A 19304-nucleotide genomic window follows, 5' to 3' on the forward strand; every position below is an offset into this window, starting at 1 on the left:
CACGACATTCAATACGATGATCGAATTTTGGCGGGAATTGTACGCTATACTTTTCAGACCTTTGTAATCTTATTGTCGAAACCTGTGTACGACATATGTCGATATCATTGGTCAGTTCATAAAACTGTTTGGGTCTAAGTTTCTTTGATCTGTCGTTTCAAAACCAACAACGGTTTTAATTCTAACTTTCAGTTATTTGAAGAAAATGTCTTCTATATAAAGAGTTTAGACAATTCTGACAAACTTCAAGAAGGGCTCACATTTGCTAAGTAAATAAGAATTCTTCAAACAAAGCCAACATGCCAGCTCTAAATGCGGTGATTCAAATATTATGAAATATTTCATTTCTTGTTACAATGCCGGACTTAACCTCGAGCCAGCCCGCACCGCTCGGAACGAGTTACATGATTGGATTGGTCATCCAAACAATAGCACTAAACCTAACCTTACAAAAGCGGTACTGTACTTAGGGAGCAATGAAAATCCAGCTTTCGAGCGGTACTGGATTACTCTTTACATTTGGCGAAATGTTTTGCTTATATCAGACCACGTGTCATTCCCTAGAGTATCGTTCCTTTGTTTGATGGTTGCAGACGAGAAGGCAAATGAATCTGTATACAATTCAAGTAATAAAGAATTGGCTTATTCTCAAGAGAATGACATGTGGTCTGAAATGGGAAAACATTGCGCACAAGCTGAAGAGGTTTATTGAAATATTTTTAATTGTGAAGTCAACTTGTCAAGCTGTCGAAAAAGTCATCTAGTGTGTGCGACACTTTTTCATTTTGTAAAATAATTTTCCATTCTTTCAATTCTTTATCACTAGCTGCAGCTGCTTATTTGGACGAATTAATTGAGCTCTTTAGCCCACTCTGGTATTGAATTGATATTAGAAGTACGTGGGATACATTCGAAAGAGAATAACGCTTTCTTTTGATACATTTATAATCAGCTGAAGATCCATTGGATTTTTTGTTGTTGTTCTTTGATTTTCTTTCCTTGGTTATAAACTGTAGAATTAAGGAAAGCAAAGAACTTAGAAAGCAGAAAAGAAAGAGAGAAAATAATAATAATAAAGCGAAAAACATGAATGGCGAAAGGAAAGAAAAAAGGATGAAGAAAATAAAAATTGAAACTCTTAAAAACCATGCATGCAGGATAAGTGTCACTCGGGACAAGGAAACGTTACCATAGTAACAACGAAATGTTCGACAAGACCCTGATTATCATCTGACATTTCTTTTTTTTCGGTATCTCCAATTTGTTCTCTACAAAGAAGATCCTTTCAAGCTCATTTCCAAAATAGAAATCCGATTATGATGGGCTTTGAATAACGTGTGTTATACCAAATGATGTGTTGTCAGTTTGGAAAAAAAATAATCGCTGCAAGATAATGAATATAAATGAGGATTCGAATTAAGTGACTGTCTTTATTCCTGTATCACGAGACCATCGCGCGAGAGACATAAGAGTGGAACCAGCTTCGTTGCCCATAGCTGCTACCGTACGTGCAGGGAGTCATCAAGAACGTTGAAACAGTGACCTTTGAGAAAGAAACCCGATAGTCTGAACCGCGTTATTCTGCATTTCTATACCCCTGTAAACAATCTGAAGACACGTACCACATTCACTGAAGACGGGAGTCGACGAGCTCCAAGCTTTTCTGATCATCAATTTAGCGTATTTTCTACAAACGCTAAGGATTATACAATCAAGTTATTGCAATTAACCCTACAATTTTAAGTCGACCAAGAAGCGATTTACTAGCTTCAAGTTCTGTCAAGTAGCTACGAGTTAAGAATTCAAGAGGCAAAAAAAATAATACACTGTACAAGAACAGATTGACCATGGGATGTTCTAGCTCTATAGATGTCAATCCTGCACATCGAAAAGCTCATATTGACATTTTCAAAATGGCCAAGAGCTGTGAATTAAGTTATGAACAGAAATACTTGATACGAGAAACGTGGAAATTTCTCGAGGTCTCGAAGAGAGAAATTGGGATATCTGTTTACAAACGGTAGGTTTGGTGGTAAGAATAATGCGAATTTTTAAATCTAACTTGCTTCCTGAACTACCTGACAGTTTTGGGATTATTAAGATCTTCTTTTTCACTAATAATCCTACGAAACGCTTTTTCTAAGCAGCTCAAAAGAAAAGAAACGAATAGCAATACAAAACAGCATGCCGAAGACAAAGTCACTCGTGAATATTTTCGAGCTTTTCCAATATCGAGAAACACGCTAGAGAGAGATTTCTACATTCAGTACAAGTTTATCAATTTATAATACTGAAGCTTCCTTCATTTTAAATAATAATGTGCAGCTCGGAGAGGTAATTATAATATATGGTTTTGGTTGGAAGGCGAGTGTCACCATTCGGGCAATCTCACCAGTTCATTTACTTCCTCATTGAACATTTCAATACCGGATCTATTTTCAATTTTCACGGGTGGAGAAAATTCAACTTCTCAATGATTTTCAACCATTTAGTGCCGGCAATGCTTCAAGATTTTTTGGATAATCGTTCCTTATGCAAATAGTCGACGGATTTGTTCTAATTTGTCACACTTTGTATTTACTTTACAAGCCTTAAAGTAAAAATGGATTTACTCGAGGTAAAAATTAGCGAAATTGCTAGTATTATAGATTTCGACAATAAAAAGGACTTGAATATGTGATATTTATCAAATGTGCCGAAAGTCCCGAAAGTGTTATTGATAAGTGTTTGTCTAGAATACTCCATTGATTGTATATGTACATTGATATAAGCTTAATAATAAATCCTGGATGGCAATTTATCATACATGATTTGGGTCGACAATAGGATACGATTTCCCAATCCGTTATTGTATGATTTTTTTCGCATCCCTATTGACTTTAAATTGCGAAATTAGAAAGACTAGTAGGAATTTTGATTTTTTAGTTTTTGGAGAAAATGTTGCTACAGAAAAATAAATACAATTATTGATAAATGAATATCGAAAAACTGTTCATGTCTAAGATAAAATCCCGACAATTAGAACTGAGTCTCCGAGACTGGTTATGCGGAACAGTTGATATAGTTTTTTCTATATATTTTTTCCACTCTTCCACGTCAGGTGTTTTCAAGCGTACCTGATAATGACATCGGAAGATGCCGAAATATTTTATTTTTTGTTCAATGTGACACTGGTTCCAAATTAAGGTCGAGGGCTCCTTTTTGATATCCAGAATTGCTGAAACACTGCAAGGAATCAGTCTAGTTCCATAACAGTTGTTTTAACAATATAGAAAGAGGATATTACACGTTGGCTTGAAGATATGAAGTTTGTCTTTGAGTGGTGAAAGCAGCGAACAAGTGAAATATTTTTCAACACGAGAAGATAAACTTCATACGTGTAATTTTCTTTTTATTGTATAGACACTTTTAACAAACAAAACTGCCTTGTTGAACGCGTGTTAAAAAGGGCGGGAAAACATTAGAAAAGACGTAATCGATGTTTTCAGGTGTGAGAATATGGAAAATATGCCACTGAGGTCCCGGATGTAGTTCGTATGAAAAATACGAGGGGCGTATTTCCCAATAAAACACTGATGTCGATATAGTAATTATTATCAGGGGATGCGAAAAGAGCTTATAAAACATCCCCAAGATTGGAATATTGAGTGTTTGGTGTTTTTAATGTTATTAAAACCAGAAAAAGAGCTTGTCGACTATTAGCATCGATCTCAGCAGGCATTCGTCGTCTGGACCATCTAGGGGACTGTGTTTCATCTCATTATCCATCTCCTTTGATTGAAAACTGTCCTTTCAATAAAGCAAGTAATTTAGTAAGTTTTTTCATCTTTTCACGGTGTATAATTTACCTTCTTATCATTACTGTTCCATTAGAAACACCGACGCAGCTCACACTAGTTTTTAGCTAGTTATATCTTCATACAATAAAGGAGCCTGTAAAGCACCTTTGGATATGAAAAGGACGCTATATAAATCCTTAAGTAATGACCAATTCCTCCTACTTTCTTTAAAATTGCTTTTTGCTGATAAATTAGAAACCAAAGATAATGGGATGAGATTTTAAAAAAATTAAAGAAATGCACATTTGACTTTTAAATTTTACAAAATGTCTTTACTTTCATATTGTTTTTACTTATGCATTTTTAGATGTATTTAGGTCTCGCGAGAGCATATATTTTTAGTATATTCGGAGAAAACGAGCGCTTTCTTTTCTCATTAAAACGCTCTCTTGACTTTTCGAAAACGTGCTAAAATGCACGCATGCGTAGAATGTAGAATGTTAGTTTATTGTTAGTTTCGAGTAAATCTCGTACCCAGAGCCCTTATTTCTTACTGCGCATGCTCGACGAAATAATTGGGCTCTGGAAAACTCCAATATATAAAAGCCCAATTATTTCGTCGAGCATGCGCAGTAAGAAATAAGGGCTCTGGGTACGAGATTGGTTTCGAGTGAAATAAGTTAATGCTGAAGGTCAGTTATCAGTAAAGGATTTCTTAGGCAAGACAATGTGATCGAGTGCAAGCTTGGGAACTAGGCAACCGATTCAAACAGTGATGTTCCTTTGATCATCCATCAAAGATTGAAGAAATTCAAAAAGAGACAAATAGACAGACAGACAATCAGAGAAGCGGACAAATAGACAGACAGACAAACTAAAACCATGTAGACAAAAAACAAACAAACAAACAGAGAAACAGAGAGACACAGACAGACAGACAGACAAACGGACAGACAGACAAACAAGCAAGCAGACGAACAGATCGACAAACAGAGAGACACAGACAGACAGACAAAGAGACAAACTAAAAGCTGAAAAAACAATAAAACAAACAAAATAAACCAATAATCAATTAAACCGAATAAACAAACCGATTCTACCAATCAAAATATTTTTCGTGCTCAAGCTTTATTTTCCTCTGTCACAAACGGCAAATATAAAATGTACAATTCCAGACATCTTCAAAACTAAATTAGACAAATACTATCAGTCTGTATTCTTAAGGACGGACAAATCTTCGCCATTTTGAAATACCGGAAAATACAAAGTGATACTCGATCCTACCAGACATTATAACTGCACTCATCTAATACCATGTTAAAAAATTCCCTTAAGTGTTCTCAACTTCTCTATTTTATTAAGGTCCGTCGTTGTTCAAAATGGAACCGCCATTCTTATCATTTCGCGCGGGGTTTTGTAAAGGTTATTCTAAAAATAGTATTTGTCTCAGCTAGTAGCTTTTCTTCAAAATATAGAAAAAACGTAGACGATTTATACGTTTAGCATAAAGTGACGGGTTTACGTTTTCCAATAATTTGAAATCTCGGTGTTTCACATATAGTGTCAACTACCAGCGAATTCGGTTGCTTTTAAAATGTACTTCTCATTGCAAAGCGTAACGTTTTATAAAAAGTCAACCTGACAGCTGTGCAGTATATAAATTTTCCAACAGATTCCCCCTCGGCATCCCATAATGTCTTAAATAATCAAGACAACAGAATTCAAGATGGCCGTCGTATCGGTAAAAAAACTCCTTTCCATAAAATTAACTAACAATTTGAATATGAGGTGGGCGTCGACACTAGAGAAAAACGTTTGCGCATGCGTGCATTCAGCACGTTTTCTAGGAATTTTGAAGAGTTTGAGTAAGAAAATAAATGTTTGTCTTCTCCATACAAAAAAGTTCGAGAGTATACTTTTGTAAGACCAAGAAACTGCATTAACAAATATGAAATATGAAAGAATTAGTCTTAAGTTTCAAGCATGGACATTTGTTTTGGCATTTTGTGAAGTCCTATTTATCAGGCATGTTTGAAAGTTAAATTTACATATGTTTTACTAATTTGCATACGGCGGATTCAGAGCATGCGCAGACGTTTTTCACTCGTGTCGTGGGCGTCCACAATTCCTATCCAGCTATTGTGATAAACGTCAATTCACCATTTTCGCACTAGCCATCACGTGGTACAAATCATATTGGATTGTGTTACGGTCATTAAAAGGTTCGGACATGGTTCTCGGATCTCGGTACGAATGTACTGACTTTTAAACAAATGTTTTACTTGATCTAAAGATGAGAATATGTGCACCGCGTAGCACTTATGAAATACATGAAGATATAGAAATATAGATAAGTTATAGTGCTTGGGAACGAGGTTATTCCGGGCGAAAGACCCTTGGAATTAGATACGGAAAAATTAATTTCCGACCTCGCTGGGAATCGATCCCTCGACCTTCGGAATTGTACTACCGATGCTCTACCAGCTGAGCTAGAGGTCAGACTGAGAGCAGACCGGGGTGAAATAGATGTTAGGTCGTGGTAATTATGATGCAAAGATGAGAAAATGTGAGAAAATGACCTTACATCTATTTCATTTATTTTGTCTATTGTTGGAAAATGTCGACAAAAATAGCCTCGCGATTGACATTTTTTCCCATGTCGCATGGATATGAGTGTGTCGAGATAAACCTTATGGATATTAATCCTAGAAGGCAGACACTAAGGAAACTAGGAAATATGAACCTTGAATATTATTGAAAATTAGACGAGAAGAGAGATAACATACTTGGCATTTGATTTGAAATTATTCACGCATGGTAAGCAGATGAAACAAGAAAATTAGTGACAAATTGTTAGAGTCAATTTATGAATAAATGAATGAATGAATGGGATTGATTTAACAGTGGCATTTCTACAGAGTAGCTATTCACTGTAATTCCAATTGGGATTTAGGAGTTGATTTTTGTGGAGGGAGGAATTAAGTCGAAGAACCCGGAGAAAAACCCTCGAAGGACAGAAGAGAAAGAACAAACAACTCTACTCACATACGACACCGTGCTCAGCGGGACTCGAATCCGGATCGCATTGGTGAGAGGCGAGCGCTCTCACCGCTACGCCACCCGTGCTTCCCTATACAATTTTGGATACGGTTGTTCGAGAAATAACTGAAGCGACAACCAATGCTTGAAATAGTTGAGATTTTTTTCGTTGCTAGAGTTTATGAGATTTCTTTTTACAAAGCAATTTAAAAATAAAAAAACTGGAAGAGAATGGAACAAAAGTGGGCGAAAGACATATAATTTTCTTTTTTGCCTCATTATATTAAAGCACTCTTTCTGATAACCCTGATCAAGTACCATTAACGCACTTAATACCTTTAATCGACTTGGAAAAAAAATTATCTTAAAGACAGATGTCTAAGATATAAAGACAGTAATTCTGTATTTTCCATTAAAGAATGCACTATTAACCTTACCTGTAGCACTTAGGCTTAGCTTGAATGATAACTCAAATGAGTGCACGCAGCAACGGAAAAAACCTTTTCGTGTCGAAGGTTAGTATATTAAGGTTTTCTTTTATTTGTATAGACTAGATTTGAAAAACAATGATGTTTCAAGGGAATTTATTTCGAGAAGTCTTTAGTCACGCAATCGCCAAACAATGATTTCTGCATATTTAATGAGTCAAAATAAAAGCTCTCGCAAAAAGCGCACAATTATTTCCCCAAAATACAAAATACATTTTTTTAAAGAGCAGTTTCCCAATAGTTGTTGACTGTAATCTCATAAGATTTGGAAGGATGGCACATAGGGAAACTCGCAGTTTTCGAGATGCACTGACGAGCATCGTAACTCAGTGCCCTTTGCTTTTCATTGTGTTAAATAATTCAAAGTTGTTCAATTTTTATAAAACTACTCATAATGAGCAAATAAGAGTTGTACTATTGGCAGAAAGAATTAGAAGGCTATTTGGATCAACAGTTTTGATACACGGATCAAGCGAAAGTAAGCAATTTTCAGCCATCTTTTGCAAGCGAAAATCGTCTCTAGAGCTCAAACCGATTTTTCCCTTTTTCTCGAAAACTAAAAATTAAGTATTTTTCAAAACTAACCACAGAGCGTTTCGTACTTCATCATACACTACTAAAATCCAAAAGTAGAGCGAATTCGAAAATTTGAGCCTTTCCGCCGTATGTTTAATTTTTACAGACAGTTGCTCTTAAGCCCCGTCCACACTATATGCCGGATAAATTTGAATCCGAATTTTTATTTATTCGGTTAGGCCTACCGTCCACACTAGTCCGGGCGAATCCGGAACAATTCGTCACCGAAAACGAATTTTTTCGAATACGGTCTCCAGAGTGGAACAATTTGAAAACGCCGACTAGCCGCACTAGTGTGGACGAAGAACATTTCGAACCCGAAATTTTTCGAATACGATGACGTCATGATTGTCATGGGAACATGGCGTGAAGGCTAAAAAATTCACCTCAGCAGATCAGTGCAATGAAGCGTTTTTGCCGCCTCTGATCGGACTAGTGTGGACGCGAAACATTTTATCCGTTTTCATGAGTGTGTGGACGGAAAACTTTTCTGCATCAAACATCAATTCAATCTTTATGTGACTTATGTGCAAAAAAGATTTGCAATCGGATAAAAACACGTTTATGCACCAGCGTTCCAAACGTGGAAGGTAGCGGTCAAGCGTGAGGGGGTCCAGACACCTTAATCGTAGTGGTAGAGTCCGCGCACGGTCAGGGGACTGGGTTTGGATGGCGGCCGCCATCTTAGCTGTTAGATCTCAAAAGAGCTGAACTAGCAGAGCTCTTGTGGCCGGCCTTATTATTACTTCAATAAATGAGATGAGAAATTTATTTGAGCCAAATCCAACTAGTCGGTCAAATATATAGATCCAAATAAGTTTTCAATTAAAGTTAAATCTTATGTTTTGGTTTTCAAAGCCGGCACTTAATAGTAGCTCATCCAATCAGAATGCAGCATTGATGATAGACCACTGGTTGGATTTGACTAATGGAGAATATTCTTGATCCACAGATTCCTAACTATGCATCCAGAACTAAAACAATATTTTACAGAATTCAAAAATATTGATATTGGTCACATCAATGGGACACACGGTCATCCAAAAAGACTATTGATGGCTATAGATAATGCAGTCACGGCTATGGGAGATTCAGAGAGCTTCTCTGCTTATTTAGTAGAACTTGGAAGACGCCATAACATGCCACATTTACGACCAAGTCACGTCCATGTAAGTTGTTCTTTCAAAAACCCAACCACGTCCATTTTCTTTTTTCTCCACTTGGCCACAAACAAGACAAAGGCTGAGCAAAGAGAACTCGAAACTAGATTTTTCCCCCCTTTGCAGCCATCAGTCTAATGTCCGTCCCAGGTCTTCCCGGCACGGGAAATCTGGGACCGAGAGTAATGACTGCTGGAAAAGAGGACACTGCATTGCATGATTCCGCCACAGGGAACCCGGCTTTCGGAACTTTAGATGTTTTTCTTTTAAAATTCTGAAATGGGTTTACTTTGCTCTTTATGGATTTCTCGTGGTTAGAGGTTTATGGTTTCATGTAATCAGATCTAGGCTGCAGGCTACTTCTCTTTATGGGTCGCCTGTGGTGTTTGGATGTCATAGATTTAAAACCACAGGAAACCCACAACAAGCAAAACTATTTCAAATTAATAATTCAACCATGCAGGCTCCAAAAGCCGGGTTCTACGCTAACCATATTGTATCATGTTTTCAGTTTAACGACCTACGCAAGTGTTTCCTCTCGGTCATTATGGAAGTTCTCGACAGTGCCACGTTTTGGAACAGTGAAGTCGAGAAAGCCTGGAACCAACTTTTTGACAGCATTGCCATCATGATGTTGAAAGGCTTAGAAATGTCTGAGGGTACGTAGCTAGCAAAGACTGTGATCTTTATATCTGTGTGAACAGCTATAGTGCAAGCATTATTTAGAGACCGCAACATAGCACTGCTAGCTGTTAGGTATCACTCGATACTTGAGGACCGACATGATCTACTCCGTCATCAGTTCTTGGAGATCATCGACATCCCATTTCTTGAATAATGAGGAATAATGAGGTTACCTCAACAAACTGAAAAATACACTTTTTTCCGTTTTCGCGCGACACAATAGCACGCTCTGTCTGCTCTGTCTGAAAGTTTGAAGGATCTGCGTACGTTGAGGTTGGTATCTTCAAACGTCATTTCCGGTCTATCTCGAGTTCAACTGCCGAATAGTGGCGAGTCTTCGAACAAACTTTACATGGATGATTTTCCTATCATTGTAGGCTGGTAGTCGGAGATTCATGAAATTCAATTCTTCAGATTAATACTAAGCAATATAATAGTTTGTTGCACGTTGATAGCACATGACGGGCAGGGCCTTTCTGTCGCTATGGGCTAGTAGTATCACGTGAAAGTTTAAGCCTTCGAGTGATCCCTGCGCTAATATATAAAAGTACGAAAAGTCTTAATCGTACGATTCGAATTCATCGATACCCTAAATGACGTCTGGGCTGATCGATGTCAGGGTGAATCACACATCGAACGCTAAAACAACCTATGCGCTGACCTAAGTCAGGGTAAGTCAGGGCATGGCTAACTCACAGATCGAACCTTGAAAAAAGTCTGGACTAATCTAAGTCATGCAGGGCATGGCTAACTCGCAGATACAACCCTGAAACAACCTCTGGGCTGATCTAAGTCAGGGTACGGCTATCTTACAGATCGAACCCTGAGACAACCTCTGGGCTGATCTAAGTCTGGACAAGGATGACTCACAGATCGAATAGAACGTTTTTATGGGCGTTTTTGACCTTGCACACTTTCTTTTGTTCAGTTCATTAGCACCAATAGTCTTTTCATTCTCACGAGGGAATACGAATGGAAATAAGAAAGAAAATTCGCCAAGCATTATGGTAGTGAGAGTCAAATGACGCCATCATGCAAACTTTCTATAGAGCGTTTTCACGTGACGTCACAGCGGCCATTATGGGGTACCAAAACAATACATTTTCTATCCTCCGGGAATTGAACTCTATTTTTATGCAAATGCTGTGCAGAAAAAAAGTTTCTATTGTTTTTGGCTGCCTTCTCACGTGAGTGAAAACGCTCTATTTAACTGCTTGATTAAAACTGTAAGGCCTAGGGCAAACGTCGAACTTTCCATGCACCAAACTTAATTACATCAAAGAATGTTTTTAATGAGTTCGGTGCATGGAAAGTTCGACATTTGCCCTACGCCTAAAAACCCTCAAATGAAGCCAGACACCTAAGAAAATCTATTCACACGAGATAATAATTCCAGGGATCGAACCCGGACACCCGAGGGGACTAAAATAACGATAGCGACTTCACTCTGTTTAAAAAATTATAAACATACTCGTGGGGTTGTTCCGAATAGTAATATATTTCTCTCGTAATTCAATAATAAAATTGGTAAGTTCAATTATAGTATAGTGGTATAAAACTACAAACATTTTTGGTGCGTGCGCAGTATTATTGCGTCGCTTCTCGTATTTTCCACCCCGGCGTCCTATTACTTTTATTTCCCCCACTCGCTATTTTATTCCTAAAGCACCAGGACTCAACGCGCATGCACAATATCATATAGGCCTCTATCCAGCATTATCCGAAATTTAACAGATTTACTCCAGTTTCTTGCCTGTCCTCTTATCGACGATACATCGCGTCATCACATTGTCAAAGTAATTTGAAAATGTGACGACGCAATTTATCGTCAATAAGAGGACGGACAAAGGTCTGATGTAATTCTTTACAACAAAAACAAAAACGATAAATCTTCTGATCTCGTTTTTAGTGATCAAAGCAACCAACGGAAAGATCGCGCTTTTGTTGACGTCAGCTTATTTGTCTGTCCTCTTATGATAAAAAATAGCCAATCAGCGAGCGAGAAATTCGTACTTTGTAAAAAGATTATTGGCATCAGTTATTTACTACTACCAGAATCCCCTGCACACCTTCTTATTCAGTTTATTAAAATCGCGAAGGATTTTGGTAGTGGCAATCAAATGACGCCATCATGCAAACGGCCTATTCTATTCCATGACGAAAAACTTATATTCATCCAGTCAACTTTACGGTAGTCCTGAGTTAATTGGGGAACGCCTACCAAGTGAGAGTGTAATTATATATACCATTTGTTTTGTATCTTACATCGTGGTTCTCAACTCAGCCATGTAAGGACCGAGTCTAGCTCTGAAACGCATGCGCATAAGCGCTTTTAAGCCAAATGACTCCACGTTACTACTGACCAGCATTAAAAACATTAAGCGCTGACCTGTAAAAACGCGGGCCAATTATGACCATTGCTTGGGGTTAATACGTCTTACTGCTTGAAACCCATTGCGATAAAAGGAGAATCATTCAATGAAAATGCGTCGCAACACCAAAGCAATTATAGACACAGCTACAAGCCACATCACTATTAAAGACGCCATGCCGGCATGCATCGAATGCTGTTGTACGGCAGCGTTTACAGTGGGCGCATGCGCCGGTTGGTTTTGAGGCCCCTGTTGGCTAGTAACAGTCCGCTGTCGAACACTTGATTCGGTGCTATTGGATACTGAGTTCTGATTGGTTGCTTCTTGATTCGATGGTTGATTAATATTAGCATCTGTACTCTGATTGGTTGATTGATTCTGATTAGCATTTTCAGTGAGTATTGGTTCGCCCACTGGTGCTTGACCTCCAAAGACTCCAGGGTAGTTGAAACCATAGGTCATGTAATACGGATTATAAGCCATGTATTGCTGTTGATAGCCCATCCATGGGTTAGACATGGGTATCTGGGTAGGGTAGATGGGAGGGGTAGCTCCAACATCATTGGTTCCTGTGTTGGGTGTTGATTGAGGTGATGTTGATATAGATGTACTAGTGTCTTCTTTCTTCTTGTCTTCTTCCTAAAACCATTAAATTACGAAATTTTAATAATCAAGGTTTGTGTAGTGGTAGTGAACTCAACCCTCACCTCTGGGGTCCCTGGGTTGGATTCCTGGACTCAGTACACACGTGAATAGACATTACAATAGAAGGTTTTTCTCTGGAATATCAGGTTTTCCTTCCTCCACAAAAACCATCATACTAAGGCCCTGGTTCAACGAGGAAACATGTTTCCAGAAACATGTTTAGCGCGCGCATGTTTCCTCGACGTTTCTTAGTTTAGCCACATGCGAAACATTGCTGCGTGCAACAAATTTTGCTTCCAAGACGCAAACATATTTTTTGCTGTGCGGCAGAAACATTTCATGTTTCCAAGACGCATGGAAACATTGTTTCCCGATGTTTCCTGGCAGTTTTGCCGCCTTAGGAAACATTTAGGGAAACATATTTCTGGAAACAAGTTTCCTCGTTTAGCCAGGGCCTAATACTGACATAGCACAATTTACCTTGAAAGCAATCTGCCCAGCTATTTCTGCTATTTCTTGTTCATCTTCCTTAGTTTTGGTTGAATCACCTGCATTAGACATAATAAAATAAGTATGAACATAACATGCAAGGTTCGTGCTGAGGTAGCCACTTAAAATTCAAGGACTATTCAAGGAGTATACAAGGACCCAAAAATGAAATTTCAAGGAGTGTGTTCAGCTAAATATGCCAAAGTTTTACACGGTGGTTGCACCTGGCCGACTTTCAGATTCTCCAGTCTTTCTGACTAGATCTATTTCAGAACCATGCAAGAAATTATCAAAGCAACAATTCAAGGAGTTTTCAAGGAGTTTCGCTAAAATCATAAAATTCAAGAGCTTTTCAAGTGCCCTTGATAACGTAAATTAAATTCAAGGAGTTTTCAACACGTGCAATGATTTGCTGGATAAAACTTTTGAGATATAACTTGCGTGCTCATTGGCTGGCTACCGTGTTTATATCAGGAAAGAAACATGCTTGTGCGAAATCATAAAATTGAAGTCACCAAAGAGTTCCAGATTTCCTACAACACTAGGCTACTCATACTTACTTCCTTCGTCCAATAGCGCATTACTGTTACAGGACCCGCAAACACTACACTTCCACTCAGCAGACCTGGGGATTAGTCATATCACTATATAAGAACCTCTTAGGGACGGACCATTAGATTTTGGGGGGGATTAGGTTGGGCAAAAACCCCAAAAAAATTCGAGCACAGCTTTGAATAGTGAAAAAAAATCGTGCATAAGAAAAGTGCAAGAAAAAAATTCCAAATTGTTCAAAAGAAAATTTCTGCACATTCATGAGGCGTAAAAAATATTCCTGCACAAAATAAACTGCCCAACCCTAATCTAATGTTCTGTCCCTTGGAATAGGAAGGAAAACAAAGGAGGGAAGTGAACAGAAGGGGAGGGAAGTAGCGAATAAAATGGAAGGACAAAAACGAATAGGAAACAAAAAGAAAGTAGAGTAGGGAAAATGAAATGAAAATTAAAAAGAGAAACGTAGAAGAAAAGAAGAGGAAAAAGAAAATATAAGGAAAGGAACGAAGAGGAAATAGGAGAGAAGAGATAAGAGAGCAGAAGAGAAGAGATAGAGAAGAAGAGAGGAAAAGAGAAGAGAAGAGAAGAGAAGAGGAGAGAAGAGAAGAGAAGAGAAGAGGAGGGCAGAGGAAGGAAGGGACAAATGAAAAGAAAAAAATGAAGAGAGAAAAGGGGAAAAGGAAAGAAGAGAATAAATTCAAATGAAAAAGGCAGAAAAAGAAAAGAATTGTACAAGTTTTAAACACATACTTCTTTGCCAAAGCACTCCTTTCTTTTGGTGAGTAATCCAGTGCACCAATAGCACCTGCTCCTTTACTGGGCATGAATCCAATGATAGCCATCAGCACTGTACGGACTGTAGGGGTAACAAAAATCACAATACTGTCAGGGTGTTATTCAATGAGTAACAAACATCATTAGTTTATTGGACTACCTGTGGTATGAAAAAAATGCCTGACTCTATTCTATACCTTTTTTCTCTTCTCTCATGTGTGACAAAAATTGCGTAATAAAAAAATGAAAGTTGCAAACAAATTATATACAGTACCACAGGAAGCCCATCAAATATCTATTCGGCACAGTTCTATGCTTCAGAAGCCGGTTGTATAAAAGCCTAATAAGCACTAAGCGCTATCCACCAGGACCTAGTTGCATGATGGGTTGATAGCACTATCCAACAAATAAATCCTTATTTTATCCACTGGCTAAGAATCTATCCACCCAATGTACGACCGGGGACAGATAAATCCAAACAAAAAAATAAGTGTGTTTCCTGTTGCGCGACCGACCCTAATTTTCTTGCCGATTTTTGCCGACCCTAATATTTTTTTCATTCCCAAATGCACCACAGGGTTCCCAGTAAGCTCATTTCCACTGTTGTATCAGTAAAAAAAATCTGACCTACCAGCCCCAATTATTTTTCTCATGCAACAGGAAACACACTTATTTTTTGTTTAGCCTTATCCAGCGATGGCATGATTCTGTTGAACAAAGCTTGAGCACAAGTTATCCACCAGATTCAGTGTATTTGGTGGATATCTTATTTGGCTTCATACAAACAGCTCTAGTTCTACAACTAGTGCAATAACATGTTATACACTCAGAAAAAACTAAAATCAAACAAAGGCAAGCTTTAGCAAAATATATATGCCACAGGAAGCCCACTGAATAGAGGTTTTGCACCATCACATGATGGCAGCCAAGTTGGATGGTAGGAACAATACAATTATTTTACATGAGAAAGAATTAAATTTCCAAATAAAAGCAAAGGAATTTTATTTTTCTGCCATCTAACCACAGGCAGCCCAAGCTGTACTGGGGGCATGCACACATGATGGTAAAAAAGGTAAAGGTAAAGGTAATTTATTTTACTTCGATAACGCCGGGAGTGGTTGCCCCATTCTCCCGAGCCGAGGGCTAATGTTTAATGCGCTTGAAGGTGCGCCCTCTACCCCCTCTTACTATCAGTGACCCTTTTTATGGGTATTCAAAGCTAAAGTAAGCTACTCAGAACAGAGAAAAACCAAAAAAAGACAAAAATGAACCTCTAGCTCTGAAGGCCACGCTCTAACCAACTGAGCTACGACTACTCCTGTGCAAAACCTTTATACAAAGTATTATCGGTTTATCGCAGGACATCCTATTAAGCTTTTGATTTCAAAAAGAGCAGCTACTGCAAACATTGTACAGGGCATGAAATCCAGATAGCACTTACTGCTCCATGAAGGCTGCCATGTTTCAGGATGATGAGCTGACATGCTCAGGCATATCTTCTTTCCAATCTCAAACCGACCATTGGGCTGAAATAATATTTGAAAAATCTCATTATAAAGTGGTTCTTTAGAGGGGAAAGGTCTTATATAGGATACACTTCTTTCTTATCCAGTGAAAAGGAAAAAAATCAAGCTTGAATTAGATTACACATGGACACTTTACTAGGAATATTTGGTGAGAGGATACTGTGATAATGGTACTGTATATTAGTAAATTGGTACATTGTCCGTTGACTTGTTATTTTTTGAGGCTTAACTAGTCTTATCGTTAATAGCATGATACAGTACTGGGTGGCTCCGTGGGTACTTGGGTGGAAGGTTGATGTTGCCATGATAAATACCATAGATAGCAGGGTTGTCAATAAAATTTTTGGTAGGTGGTTATGAAATTGAAATCACGACTCACTCACACAAAATTTAAGATGGCAGACAACAATCATTGTAGTTTCGATTGTGTTGCAGTTTTCATAGTACAGCAACAAAGATTGCGTTAAAATTTATTTTATTCACGAATATTGGTAGTTTAAAGAACTCTAATCAAGATTTATGATTACATTGGGAAGTGGCCGAGTAGGCAGCTGAGTTAGTGAGAGAACTGGGAATTGGCTGTTATAGGCGGCTGAATTAGCAAGAGTAGACGGCAGAATCTGCCGGTTGCCGGCTTCTATTGACAATCTTGGATAGGTATTTATAACTTACTTACTGTTAATAGCATGATGCTGGGTGGGTGGCTTCATGGGTACTCGGGTGGGAGGGTAATGTGGCCATGGTACATACCATAGATGGGTATATTCATAAGTTACTTACTGTTAATAGCATGATACTGGGTGGCTTCATGGGGTACTCTGGTGGGAGGGTGATGCGGCCATGGTATCGCCCACCTGCAAATTCAGTATCGGGTGGACCTCGAACTGTGAAATGCCATTCAAATAGATTATCCTGGAAAAAATAAACTGCATTAGACACATTGCAATATATTGAAAATTAAGGGACAAGTCGCCTAAATTAGGCATTTACTGGGATACCTGTGGTCCTCTAACTATAGTCACACAGGGAGAATCAAAACAATAATGTTTCTACTTTGTATGCTCATAGTGTATTTAGTTAATAAATCTTTATAAACCTGGACAGTTTAAAAATATATTGTTTAATATTAGACTGGAAAGTTTAAGTATGGTTGGCATGGTGATTTGGGATTTGTGTCACGTACAATTTTAACAAGATTTTATTCTAATTTATTTTCAAATTTTAAGTTTCTTAATTCCACGAGAAGCATTTTGAAGGATGATAAAAAATGTTTTGTTCAAACAACGGCAAGATCCTGTTGTCTTGTCCTGGTATCTGCTAATCATTTTATCCATTTAGTGCTTGCGTCCCACCAATGTGACCAAAGTCTCCCAGTGCTCAGTGTTACATATGAGTAGAGTTGTTTGTTGGTTTTCTCCTGTGCTTCGAGGGTTTTCCATGTTCTCCCGTTTTCCTCCCTCCATAAAAATCAACTCTTGAATTCCAAATGGACTCTAGTGAAAGAAGAGCCACTCTGTGGAATCCACTATTCATACATTATTTATTTATTATTCATTTAGTCATCATCTTCTTACAGTTTTACCCCGGATATCTCATTGAATCCCTGTTATTTCTAACTTTTTCTCTGATTTCCAGGAGATTTAAGATAACAGGACTCCATTGTAGAATGAATATTAGTTGCATACTAGAGTACAAATACTAGACTGAACAAACCGTGAACATTAAATAGTACTAATTAGTACTATTTCATACAGAATCCTTTGTTTTCTATTGTTTAATTATCACTATTTAGTGCTAAAAATTAGTATTTGTTTCACGGATTTAGTGTGAGCACTCTAAATGTGTGCAATAGTTATCACTATTTAGTAGTGAATAGCACTAATTAAATAAAAGAAAACAATAGAATTAACATAAGATAACACTATTTAGTGATATTCATGTTGCACACATTTAATGTTTGTACTCTATATATCTGTGAAAAAGTTAAATAACAAAATTGTACAAATAAGTGCAAAGTTTTGTAGGTTTATTGTCCAGAGTGCAAACAATATAACTGTGAAACTTTAGTAATACTAAATAGCACAATTTCATGCAAATTCCATTGTTTTCTATTGTTTAATTAGCACTATTTTGCACTATTTAGTAATTAGTGTTTCACGGATTAATTGTTTGCACTCCACTGAGGTCTACGAAACATACTAATTTGTGCGAATTTGTGCAATTTCTTACAAAATTTTTCAAGGATAATGTTATGCACTCTGCTGTAGCAGTACGAAAGCAGCATGGAACATAGCACCAAGTCACATCATCAGCTGTCTGAAGAGTACACACAGACAGATACTTCCAGTCTTATCTGTTTCAACGACACACCAGCTGAATAGCTAATCCCTTGGCAGCTGTATATCATTGGATGTGACAATGTCTGTGATTTTTACTAGACAAGGAAATTTTATCAACCCTATCCTCTTACAGACTCATCTACATAGCTTTCCATTCTAATCAACTCATCTGAACGCATCTGTAACTGTATCCAAAATATGGGTGCAGCATACGACCCCTATGCATTCCCCTAGATAAGGATATACTTATAACTACATGTACATGTATTTCCAATACCGCCACAACTCCACTAAAAAGCTAGTTTAAAATTATTAAATATAGAAACTAAATTCTCAGGGGATTTAACTAAGATTTTGGCGAACAGGAATAAAAAATAAATAAATCCTATTAACAGATAAAGACGTCTGAGGGTCCCACTAAGATGGTGAATATGGAAAAAATGCTTTGGTATAATTTATTAAACTTACTGCAAAAATTTAAGCTTAAATTCTTTATCGCTCTCAGATAGAGTTTTATTCAGCAGGACGATTTATAAGCAGTTTTTACCTCTAGAGGTTGAGCATAGTAGAGTTCTGTAGCTTGATGAAGCTCTTTTGCTTCTCTCATCAACCGCTTCACAGCTGAGAACACGAACAACAAGAAACAGAACAACAAGAAACAGAAAATGTCAGCAAGATTAACTTCTATTTTATCAACAAAGAACAAACTTTCGTGCCATTTTGGACTTCAAGTAGTTTACCTGGGCTTCTAAGATTGTATTTCTTTTCCATTTTCCCCAGAATAGGGATTTAAAGTAGTGATTTTAGGCAGTTTCTTCCTCTACTTCGCCATGTTTTTGGTTCGCGGTTGACGTGTCGGTTTGTAAATCCCTTCAGCCAAA

At 37.7% G+C, this 19304-nt stretch overlaps 2 protein-coding genes across 2 annotated transcripts; one reads left to right on the top strand and one right to left on the bottom strand.

Annotated features, from left to right (window-relative positions):
- The first annotated feature begins 1507 nt into the window (after positions 1–1507).
- On the top strand, positions 1508–11263 carry LOC116297387 (hemoglobin subunit alpha). Its single transcript, XM_031705603.2, has 3 exons — positions 1508–2020; positions 8835–9051; positions 9554–11263. Exons 1-3 carry the CDS (start codon positions 1848–1850, stop codon positions 9707–9709), a joined length of 546 nt encoding a protein of 181 aa, XP_031561463.1. The 5' UTR covers positions 1508–1847; the 3' UTR covers positions 9710–11263.
- Positions 11206–19304, bottom strand: LOC116297386 (ubiquitin-conjugating enzyme E2 J1). The gene is made up of 8 exons (XM_031705602.2): positions 19164–19304; positions 18971–19044; positions 16865–16996; positions 16000–16084; positions 14535–14640; positions 13793–13857; positions 13224–13291; positions 11206–12737 (listed from the first exon to the last, which is right to left on the bottom strand). The coding sequence occupies exons 1-8, from the start codon at positions 19192–19194 to the stop codon at positions 12198–12200; spliced, it is 1101 nt and encodes a 366-aa protein (XP_031561462.1). The 5' UTR covers positions 19195–19304; the 3' UTR covers positions 11206–12197.

This window comes from Actinia tenebrosa, unplaced genomic scaffold (assembly GCF_029948245.1).
Source record: "Actinia tenebrosa isolate PJP-AT-01 unplaced genomic scaffold, QUT_ActTen_1.0 PGA_scaffold5__44_contigs__length_20552954, whole genome shotgun sequence".
NCBI classification, from domain to species: Eukaryota; Metazoa; Cnidaria; class Anthozoa; order Actiniaria; family Actiniidae; genus Actinia; species Actinia tenebrosa.